This window comes from Mya arenaria, chromosome 2 (assembly GCF_026914265.1).
Source record: "Mya arenaria isolate MELC-2E11 chromosome 2, ASM2691426v1".
NCBI classification, from domain to species: Eukaryota; Metazoa; Mollusca; class Bivalvia; order Myida; family Myidae; genus Mya; species Mya arenaria.
In genome coordinates, this window is record NC_069123.1 from 48,346,220 (window position 1) to 48,357,928 (window position 11,709).

Consider the following 11,709-nt stretch of genomic DNA (forward strand, 5'->3'; position numbering starts at 1 on the left):
CCTCCTCCAGATACTGGATGTCGTTTAGCATTAACCATATAAATATACCTACCATCATCACGTGAGATTGTCATGTGACTAGCCGGTGTCGATGTAAACAAATGCTTGGGAGGAAGAGAAATGGGGGCGAGAAATGGCGAAGAATGAAAAATAATTTTTAATATTTACCCAAAATGTCAATGGATTTGAAGGCAGTTGTTGCCTTACATGTAATTTTATTGTTCCATTTTTCGCAAGAGAAAAATGTTTTGATTCTTTTAGGTAAGATTTAGCCTATCTATCTATTATATATAATTTTGTAAACATGTCCAACTTTTTTGGAGAGCAGGACTTTTCAACCCCAATACTTTTCAACCCCTTTATTGTTCCATTTTTCGCAAGAGAAAAATGTTTTGATTCTTTTAGGTAAGATTTAGCCTATCTATCTATTATATATAATTTTGTAAACATGTCCAACTTTTTTGGAGAGCAGGACTTTTCAACCCCAATACTTTTCAACCCCTTCTAAAAACAAAGACTTTTCAACCCTTAGACTTTTTAACCCCTATTTCAAAGACTTTTCAACGATTCTAGGACATTTGCCCCCCCGGATGTTTGCCCCCCCGGATGTTTGCCCCCCTTTTGGACCATGGCGGACATTTGCCCCCCTGCCGTTTTCGAGGGGGCGGACATTTGCCCCCCCCCCCGCCGTTTTCGAGGGGGCGGACATTTGCCCCCCCCCCCCCGCCGTTTTCGAGGGGGCGGACATTTGCCCCCCCCGCCGTTTTCAAGGGGGCGGACATTTGCCCCCCCCCCCCCGGTTTTATAAGTTTATACCAAGATATTAAAAATATATTAATTTATAAAAAAAATGAACATTTTTTTCTTTAATTATTTGTTCAATTTACGTGCAAACTGCCAACCGATTTACACCAGTTTGTATGTTTGTCACTAATTACATATAAATACAGATTACACCGTTCAGGTCACACATGTGACGATGTAGGCTTAGGTAAGACAACAATGTAAATCCTTTTATAATATTTTTATTTCAAATCAGAAGTCATACAGCACATTTATAGCACTCATATATACAAGTATATACAGCCAGATTATTAAAGTTATCGCATTATCGAGTAGTCTCCCTTCTCTTATGTCGTGGCTTTTATTTGATTGAAGACATGCAAAATACACAAATTGGAGTTATGTTGGTTAATAAGCAATTTTGGTATAGGTTTGTCTAGAATATTACTTATATAACCGGGAGGGCAAATGTCCGCCCCATCGAAAATGGAGGGGGGGCAAATGTCCGCCCCCTCGAACATTGAGGGGGGGCAAATGTCCGCCCCCTCGAAAACGGCGGGGGGGCAAATGTCCGCCATGGTCCAAAAGGGGGGCAAACATCCGGGGGGGCAAATGTCCGGGGGGGCAAATGTCCGTATACCCTTTTCAACCCCTACCTGTTTGGACTTTTCACCCCCTACAGTATATCAAAGACTTTTCAACCCCTAGTTAATTTATTTTAATAGGAATATTGAAGACTTCTGTGGGAAAAGTATAATGCGCATGACATCTTGTGCGAGGATTACCTCCGGGAGTTTGGGGAGATTTTTGAGTAGTCTGTGAGAAAAAAAATGAACAGGAGTTTTAAAATATTCAGTGCAAATATGTAATGAAGTTTAGTATTACAATGTATTTCAAGAATTGATTTTTAGTATATTTTGTATATATTATCTGGGAGTAAGATTATTATTGGTCCCAGATAATATATATTTATTATGTATTTTATTAGAACTGTTTTGTTATATTTTTATTCTTAATATATGCTTGATTTTGAAAATAAATTAAACAAGTAATTGTTCGTTTTTGTGGTTATTATTATAAGAAAGGTGTGAAGTTAAGGGGTTGAAAAGTCTTTGATTTTTAGGGGTTGAAAAGTCTTTAATTTAGGGGGGTTTGAAAGGTCTTAGCACTTTTTGGGGTAAAGGACAAAGGGGTTGAAAAGTCTTTGATATCACAGTTGAAAAAAGGGTTGAAAAGTCTTCGATTTCACAAATGACAAAAGGGTTGAAAAGTCTGACAGCCCTTTTTGGACTATGCAGAATCCACATTACTCACTAGCGCTACAGATCACAATGGTGATGTACAGTCATGTACTGAGTAAAGGGGAAAAATAAACAAAAAAAATGTTAATGTTACATGTACATTTGTAGTTCCTGCAGCATCTAAAGAAACATGACTTTGTGATTTGAGACGCACACATACAGTATAATCATGTCAAAACAATTTCAACCTTTAATTAGATTGAAAACAAACCTTGATAGATCCTAGTTTTATCTAATTTGCACCTTGCGCGTGTGTAAATGATTAATACTTTAATTAAAATGGAATTTCAATGCAATCAGAATGATATTACGATATAAAATCCTCAAACGAACTATCAATTGCTGTTGTTGTTGTTTCCTAGACCTTTTCTTTACTTGTCATGTTGTAAAAACTAAATTTCCTTCATTTTAACAAGTTTCAAGTTTTATTGGCAAAATCACCAATACAAACGCCTTAGGCAATGAACAGTTAACAATCATTCATCAAGCATTGCTCTCTTAAATGTTAAAATCTCTTCATTAAATAATTTTAAATTGACTTTATTAGGAAATGACTTATTTTGTTAAATAGTTGTGTAAATAGCAGTTCTGTTTTTCATCATATTTATAATAATTATTTTTTTTAAAGAAATAGTTACTTTAATGAAAGGAGTAAATAAAAACTGAATGACCAATATTGTGTTGAATTAAATGATCTGTAGAAAAGAAGATACTAGACTGAGTACATTATATTTCCTAAGCAGATCCTTCAAATCAACAGTATGTACAAAACCTGTACACTCTTGCGCACAGTGGTCAGAAATTGGCTCAGTTTGAGCATTATTTGATAAGCTCATAGAGAGCTGAATTTTCTACCTTCTGTACCCTGTGCGTAGGAGTGTGTACAGGTTTAGTAGTCTTGTTTTATAACCCCTAATCTGCAATACACAGCACAACATGGTGTTGCAGCATTTAATGCTACGTAAATGCAAAAACAGCAGCTTATCATTTGTCAGTGCACAAACTCAGTATTTGACTTGATGGTTTTCAAAACTTGGGTTTGACATAGTAATGACAAATTTATTTTATAACAATGTTTTATACATTGACAGTGATTCTGTGTCAGTTATTTTGCGACAGGATTAATACATTAGTATGCTTTAAATTTGGTACATTATAAATGAAAAGTCTATGGAATGCCAAATCTACATAAACTCAAATATTTGAAGAGCTCTTCAACTAATTAGAGACCTCTTCAATTCAATTAAAGAGGGGTCCAATTGAATAAATGATAGCATCAATTGAATAAGAGACCTCTCCAAATCATTTGGGAGAGCTCTAAAATAAAATTGAAGTTATCTCCAATTTATCGGAATTAAACTGCAGTTGCAATTGAATTGTAGAGCTGTCTTTATTATTTAGAGACCTCTCTAATTCAATTTGAGATATCTCCAAATCAATCATTATTGTATATTGTTTTTGTTTCAAATCTAGCTGAATTAATGCTCTCAGCAATTGAATTATAGAGCTGATTAATAGAAAAAGAGCTATCTTGAATCAGTAATGGATAAGTATGGATTTGTTAGATTTGGGGCTATATGTTGTCCTCATTTATTGAATTAGAGCTCTCTGCAATTGATTTGAAGAGCTCTATAATTCAATAAGTGAGGGCAACAATTAAACTGATGCTAGCAATAATGATACCCACATATAATTAGAGACCTCTGTAAAAAAAATAAAAAGAAGAAAATCATAGGACCAAGCACACTTCGGACTCTTACCCACCCTAATTCATCTTTATACATGGTTCCTGATTGAACCACACCACTTTTGACTACATGTATACCTTATTTAATTATTACATACTTTATACTGCTGCATAACAATGTTTGGAGCCACTTGAACAAAAGTGATTTCACGATAAAATAATTATGTGTGCCAGCCTGCCATGTCAAAACTGCCTTTAAATGGTATCCCTTTATAACATTAAAAGTAACTACCATAAAAATAAATACTTAATAACATTCAAGACAAATATAATATTTAAAATCTGACAATACTGAAATATTAGAAACGTACAAAGTACATGTACGTATGTTGACATACTTTTCGGACTGTTTACCTTTGTTAAATTTTTTTGGGAACAGATATGTCATAGAGCATAATTTACTTTAAATTGCCAAAGCGATATATGTATTGCAGTCATTTGTGAAATTAGTTTAAAAACATGTATTTAAAGTGACACTCTTATTCAAAATCAGTACATACACATGTATAATAAACAAACATTTTGAGTGATACACCTTTAAATATTTACTAAATAATGCATTTATGGAAAATATTAAACACTGATAACAAAATTGTAACCATGTATTTAATAGCTCAAAACGAAAAAAAATAAGTGATTGGTGAGGGCTAAAAGATTTACTGTGATCTACCAAAGTCTCATAAGGTAGATATACCATGTTTTCTGCACCTTTCTTTCAAATTAAACTCGGTATCCTTCATAAGAACCATTGTTGTCGACATTTATTCATCCTTTTTGGTATATCAAAACATTTGTATTAATTGTGGTCATTTGATTTGGGAGTAAGTGCATCTTTTATAATTTCTTTTTTTGTTATGAGCAGGTTGGTTTTTTTTGGCATTTTCAGGTTTTTATGCTACTCATGATTTTTAAGCCCTACTCTTACTCTGACTCTGTCGGTCGGTCCGTAGGTAGACCAAAGCTTGTCCGAGTGATAACTCAATAATTCCTTGACATATGGTCATCAAACTTGACATGAAGATAGGGCCTGACCAGTAGATGACCCCTATCGTTTTGGGGGGGGTCATCGGGTCAAAGGTCAAGGTCACAGTGACCTTAAATGGTTAAAGGATTTTAAAGCTTGTCTGAGTGATTAATCAACAATGCCTAGACCTATGGTCATCAAACTTGACATGGAGACTGGGCCTAACCAGTAGATGACCCCTATTTTAGGGGTCATCGGTCAAAGGCCAAGGTCACAGTGACCTTGACTGATGAAGGGTTGTCTGATTGGTAATTTGACAATGCCTGCACCCATGGCCCTCAATCTTGACTTGAAGGTTGGGTCTGACCAGTAGATGACCCCTATTGATTTGGGGGTTCATCAGGCCAAAGGTCAAGGTCACATTGATGTTGAATGATAAAAAGTTGTCCGAGTTATAACTCGACAATGCCTGCACCCATGGCCCTCAACTTGACTTGGAGGTTTTGCCTGACTAGTAGATGACCCCTATTGATTTTGGGGTTCATCAGGCCAAAGGTCAAAGTCACAGTGACCTTGAAGGCAACCTTGACAACTTCTGGACTTATGGTCATCAAACTTCCACAGTCATCAACTGAACATGATTAAAAACTGTACCTACTGTCCTCACACTTTGAATGGTCATAACCTTAAAACTGCCTCAAAGGCATGCAATGTCAATGATAGATCAGCTTTCATTTCGGTCCATGCATATTTCATTCAATTCTCCAAATAATCCTGACAACATGGCGCTCAGGGGGGCCATAATGTTTGACAAACATCTTTTGTTGATATTTAAGCTGCAACATACATATTGGTTGATAATTGGAATTTTTTTAATTAAAAGATCTTATCGTATCCTATTCTAATTCTGGGGTTTTATACTCCAGGAACGACCAGCCCTGTATACAAGACATTAAAAACTGAAAGGAAAATAGAATGCCAAGAAGAAAAATGTTAAAAAAAGAAAACAAATGAACTTAACTACAGTAATCAGTAAAAGCATGTGATATTTCAGCTGATGATGCTGGCTTGGAGGGCGGTGTATACAACAATAGCCAGTGTAAGACCCCCAACCTTGATGCTTTGGCAGCCAAGAGTCTGGTGTTCAAGAATGCTTTCACCTCTGTTAGCAGTTGCTCACCCAGCAGGTAAAGAATTTTGTTGTAGTGCAAATATTTCATTTTAATCCATTTATCGGATGTTTCAGGGAGTTTTCAATCTACATTGCATGCTTTCGACCCTGAAAATAAACTCAATGATTGACTCTGTACCACCAGAGACCTCAAATATCTCAGCAATCAGGGCTGGAAATTCCTAGGGAAAACTCCGCTTTGATCTTTTGCTTGTAAACCAAATTAATTGTTTAGCCAACAAATGGTTGATAGACACAAAGATTAACTGAATGATCACCGCGGCCTTGATTGCAATTTGATACATGATGTTGTATGGTTGTGTGTGTTTTTCCAGATCTGTTGTGCTGACGGGGCTGCCCCAGCATCAGAATGGGATGTACGGTCTCCACCAGGGTTACCACCACTTCATGACCTTTAATGAAGTACAGAGTCTCCCAAAAATACTCCACAATAATGGCATCAGAACAGGTGGGAAGGTAGATTGAGTGAAACGGTTGACCCAAATGACTCAAATTTTTAAGCCTTACCGTATGATTTAAGTACAATCATGAATTTGTAACCCATGGGAAATTATTCAATGTTTATTTAAATAATTTTTTGTTCCTTAAAATATTTTTCAAACTGTTTTGCTTTGCTATATATGGACATTTGCTTAAGCGTCATAGCATATGAATGAAAGCATTTGAAACCATCTATAGATTCAAGTAGTTGCTTAAGATCATATTATGCTTTTATGGCCCCCAAGGGAGGCATATAGTGATCAGACTGTCCTGTCTTATGTCCATCCAGATGGTTTCTGCTCAATATCTGAAAATCGCCTAGGGACCTTAAACTTGGTAGGCAGGTTGGTCATAGTATATCTGATTAATGCAGGGTATATCAGTGGTGTGAGTCTGGTGTATTTTGTAGTCACTATAATTGTTCTGTGGGAAAATCTTAATTAGTTTTAGAATTAACATTGAAACTGGAATTGGGGTTAATATAAGTTTTTGTTATGATTATTGTGTACTAAAATGATAAAATTGAATTTCATTTTAATTTGATAATTATATGATTTAAAATTTTGAATCAAATTGACAACATTTTTTCTAGACTTTCAAATATTGATTGTTGTTTTAATCTGCATTTATTATTTGATTGATAAGACTGACTAAGACTATGTATTTTTATTCAAATATAGAGCCCAGTTGTGGAAAGTTTTTATAATATACAAAAAGACAAACAATTTCACAGGCATGTTGGCTTTTGGTTTAAATTTTAGTTGAAGTTCAGACTTTTACTCATAATCTTAACATGATCTTAAATACTAATTATATGCCTTAATTGACTTATAAGTTTTTACAAACTTCATGGGAAAGTAGGGTAGGTCACCATGAAAATATGTTAAATACTGAAGGGCATCTGTACATACAGGTCAAAATAATAATGGCTATCTGTCCAAAGAGGCCATCTGGGAGCATTTGTCACATTTCTGTGACATCTCTTGTTAGCAAATCAATGGTAAAATTAACAGTTAAGTGAAGTCTGTATTAATTCTTGTCTGCAGGAATTGTAGGCAAGAAGCATGTTGGTCCGGAGCATGTTTACCCGTTTGATTATGCCGAGACCGAGGAGCACCACTCAATCCTTAAGGTTGGCCGAAACATCACCTACATGAGAAATCTGGTCAGGAAGTTCCTGTCTGCTAATGATTCAAGGTCAGTTTTAAAGCATACATTATTAGTATTGCTTTTCTCCATGTATATCACAAAAATAATGCTGATTGCCGAGATAGATATTTGGAGTTTTAAGTATTTTTGTAAATGTGAAAAATTTCTTATTGTGCTGCTTCCATTTCCAGGCCATTTTTCTTGTACATTGGTTTTCATGATCCACACCGGTGTGGGCACACCAATCCCCAGTATGGGGCATTCTGTGAGAAGTATGGTAACAGGGAGCCGGGCATGGGCAATATTCCAGACTGGGAACCTGTACACTACGACCCCGACAAGGTTAAGGTCCCATATTTTGTACAAGATACGCCAGCTTCAAGACTGGAAATTGCCAAACAATATACTACAATAAGCAGACTTGATCAAGGTATATTGCTACTGTTCAGACCTTTTAAACTGTGTGTTGTATTATGTTGAGAGAACTTATGATCATCTCCAGCAGAACTATCCTCAATTTACTATTTTTAAATAAAAACATCTGTTAGGTTAAGGTTTCTGAAGCTTAAATGTGGCATTCTAGTGTAAACCACATAACTAGTTTTTGAAAAATGTCCAGTAAGTTACTCCTATAGCTTGAACCATGTCAAGCGGAAATTGGTCTTACGGTAACTTTGTGAAGTTCATGACTTCCTATATTTTTTAACATTATATTTATTATTTGCCCTATTTCTGCTTGTGGTTTTGTATATAATGTTTGTACATTTTTTCCCTGTGCAGGTGTTGGTCTAATGTTAAGAGAGCTGGAGAGGTCTGGGCACCTTGATGACACACTCGTCCTGTATTCGTCTGACAATGGGATCCCGTTCATCAATGGACGCACAAATCTTTATGACTCCGGCATGGTGGAACCCTTCCTTCTGGCATCCCCGTACAACACACGCAGAAAGGGGCAGGTCGGGGTTCTTATTAGTGTATTTTGCCTTTTTCACAATTTCAATGTATTTGTGATCAATTATTTGAAATAATTGTTAATGGCAGTATTGGGAACAGAAAAGTTAAATTCTTAATGCATTTGATATTACGCACTGCTCATATTTCAATATAATCATCTGGTTTAATATTGCTGTATTTTTCGTTTTGTTTTACTGCAGGTGAGTGAGGTGATGGTAAGCCATGTTGATATCACCCCGACTGTTCTCGACTGGTTCAACATTCCTTACCCCACATACACTGTCAACAACAAACCAGTCAAACCCACCGGTAAATCACTACTTCCAGTGCTGGATTCTGAACCCACCTCAGGATGGGACACAGTGTTTGCCAGCCATAACCTGCATGAAGTCACCATGTACTATCCAATGAGGGTTGTAAGAAACAGGCAGTACAAACTTATTCAAAATTTGAATTACAAAATGCCATTTGGCATTGACCAAGATTTCTACATCTCTGACTCATTCCAAGACATTTTAAACAGAACAAGATCAAGAAAACCTACTCACTGGTTCAAAACATTGAAGGAGTATTATTACAGACCATTATGGGAGCTGTATGATGTGGAAAATGATCCTCTAGAGAGAAAGAATCTCGCGCTACATTCCAGCCTGACAAGCAGATCTGTTTATGAGAGAATGAAGCAGGAGTTGGTGCTCTGGCAGAACTTGACCTCTGACCCCTGGATCTGTGCTCCTGGGGGTGTGCTCGAGGATGCTGGCAGATACAAGAACACACCCACCTGCTTCCAGCTAGATAACTCAGTTGAAATAGACCATCTACATGGGGAACTGTGATTTCGCTTATGTCATAGCACAAGCAAAGAATGAATTTAGAACATCTGAAGACACTGATCATATAACTGTTGATTTTTATTTACATGTACTCCAAGATCTGAATTTTTAAAGTATTATTGGTACTTTATTTTTAGTCAAACATTTGGGAGCTGTATGATGTGGAAAATGATCCTCTAGAGAGAAAGAATCTCGCGCTACATTCCAGCCTGACAAGCAGATCTGTTTATGAGAGAATGAAGCAGGAGTTGGTGCTCTGGCAGAACTTGACCTCTGACCCCTGGATCTGTGCTCCTGGGGGTGTGCTCGAGGATGCTGGCAGATACAAGAACACACACACCTGCTTCCAGCTAGATAACTCAGTTGAAATAGACCATCTACATGGGGAACTGTGATTTCGCTTATGTCATAGCACAAGCAAAGAATGAATTTAGAACATCTGAAGACACTGATCATATAACTGTTGATTTTTATTTACATGTACTCCAAGATCTGAATTTTTAAAGTATTATTGGTACTTTATTTTTAGTCAAACATTTATGCTTTACCTGTAATCAATATTTGCTTATTATATAATTATGATCTATTTTTTTTATGTAAGATAACCAACTAACTTTTGAAACATACAATGTATACTTAAGGACGTAATTTTTGCAAAGGTTTTTAATATTAAAATTCTTCCTACAAAGAGAATTCCAAACATAAATCGTGATTTTAATTATGTTTCTGCAAGAAATCTTATGAACTAGACCAATATTAAGTACCAGTAATGTGGGTACATTATGCATGATAAGTCATGGACACCCTCAATTTGGCAGGTATCCTCTTAGCCGAATACAAATGAATTCATTTCAATATTCTTATGTCCACACATATTGATCATGGATACAGGCAATAGTGGCCACTTATTGATTAATGTGAACTTGAGGCCACATGTTAAAATGGATAATGTTAAACAAATGTGTCTAGGCAGTTGGACAGTTTTAAGCAGAAGTAAAAATATTAAGGACTTTGAATGTCCACAAACACAGAATAACATGTCTATTGGCAAGTTGCAAACATTTTGATGCATCAATGTTCAAAGAATGACTGTAAGACCACGCCCCAAGCAGGACATTTTGAGCAACATAGTGTTATAAATTGAAAAATTTAATGATGCGAATGTGTTCAAATCTTATTTGACACATACAGTAGATATTCCCGTAAAAAAAATATGATTTTTAACAAAGGCCCTTTTTCAAACTTTTTACATGACCAGGTGAAAATCAATAAAACCATTAGGTACGGCAAAAAAATTAAGGGAATGGTTGTTTCTTATTGTTACCAGGAATTGATATCATTCTCAAAGACATTATTTGTTGGAATGATTAATTGTATTATATTAAAAAAAAACATGCAGAACTTTTGTCCATAAATATATATTTCTTTAAGCAAAGATGACTTAATTCCCAGAAGTTAGAAATGAAGAAATTCACAATTCTTATAAAAATATTTATCTGTTTTAAATATATTTTTCAGTTGACAATGACTCACTACATGTAAATTATATATGCAGATACTATACATACATGTACATATAAATGTTGCATGCATAACAAAACAAACTGTGCCAAAAACTCAATAAAATGTATATGTTTTCTATGTTTTGTATTTATTTTAAAAACAAAATACAAATATATCTGGCAAACCGATAAAAGCTACAAAACAATGTAAAATAATATCACAGACAGCACAACATGAACCGCAGTTACGATGTAGGATGGATACCGACAATTATACTCAGTGAGTTTGTAAGAAGTCAATAGAGAGGTGATGAAGAACAAGGTGAACATGTGCATGTAGCTACAGGGAAAAGTCGCAGTTTAGTTAAAGTCGTTTGTGTACTTTCTCACTAAATTTGTACTTGTAGACTCCCTGCTCATTTTCCTCATGTTATTAAACAGGTTATTTTACACCTGTACAATGTACAACCTAGAAAAGTAGTGCACAATAGGAACACTAGAGGTACACATACAAGTAGTGCACAATAGAAACTCTAGAGGTACACATACAAGTAGTGCACAATAGGAACTCTAGAGGTACACATACAAGTAGTGCACAATAGGAACTCTAGAGGTACACATACAAGTAGTGCATAATAGGAACTCTAGAGGTACACATACAAGTAGTGCACAATAGGAACTCTAGAGGTACACATACAAGTAGTGCACAATAGGAACTTCAGAGGTACACATACAAGTAGTGCACAATAGGAACTCTAGAGGTACATTTACACATACAAGTAGTGCACAATAGGAACTCTAGAG

At 35.7% G+C, this 11,709-nt stretch overlaps 1 protein-coding gene across 1 annotated transcript; it reads left to right on the top strand.

The window, feature by feature from the left end:
• Positions 1-93: 93 nt before the first annotated feature.
• LOC128205391 (N-sulphoglucosamine sulphohydrolase-like) lies at positions 94-11,041 on the top strand. Its single transcript, XM_052906978.1, has 7 exons — positions 94-261; positions 5,850-5,982; positions 6,302-6,435; positions 7,514-7,664; positions 7,808-8,046; positions 8,397-8,572; positions 8,771-11,041. The coding sequence occupies exons 1-7, from the start codon at positions 174-176 to the stop codon at positions 9,404-9,406; spliced, it is 1,557 nt and encodes a 518-aa protein (XP_052762938.1). The 5' UTR covers positions 94-173; the 3' UTR covers positions 9,407-11,041.
• Positions 11,042-11,709: the final 668 nt, after the last annotated feature.

Excerpts from the sequence above, each read along its gene's own strand:
- LOC128205391 (XM_052906978.1), top strand. The coding sequence starts at position 174 with ATGTCAATGGATTTGAAGGCAGTTGTTGCCTTACATGTAATTTTATTG. Across the intron at positions 262-5,849 it reads AAATGTTTTGATTCTTTTAG|CTGATGATGCTGGCTTGGAG; the intron begins GTAAGATTTAGC and ends GTGATATTTCAG. Across the intron at positions 8,573-8,770 it reads ACACACGCAGAAAGGGGCAG|GTGAGTGAGGTGATGGTAAG; the intron begins GTCGGGGTTCTT and ends GTTTTACTGCAG.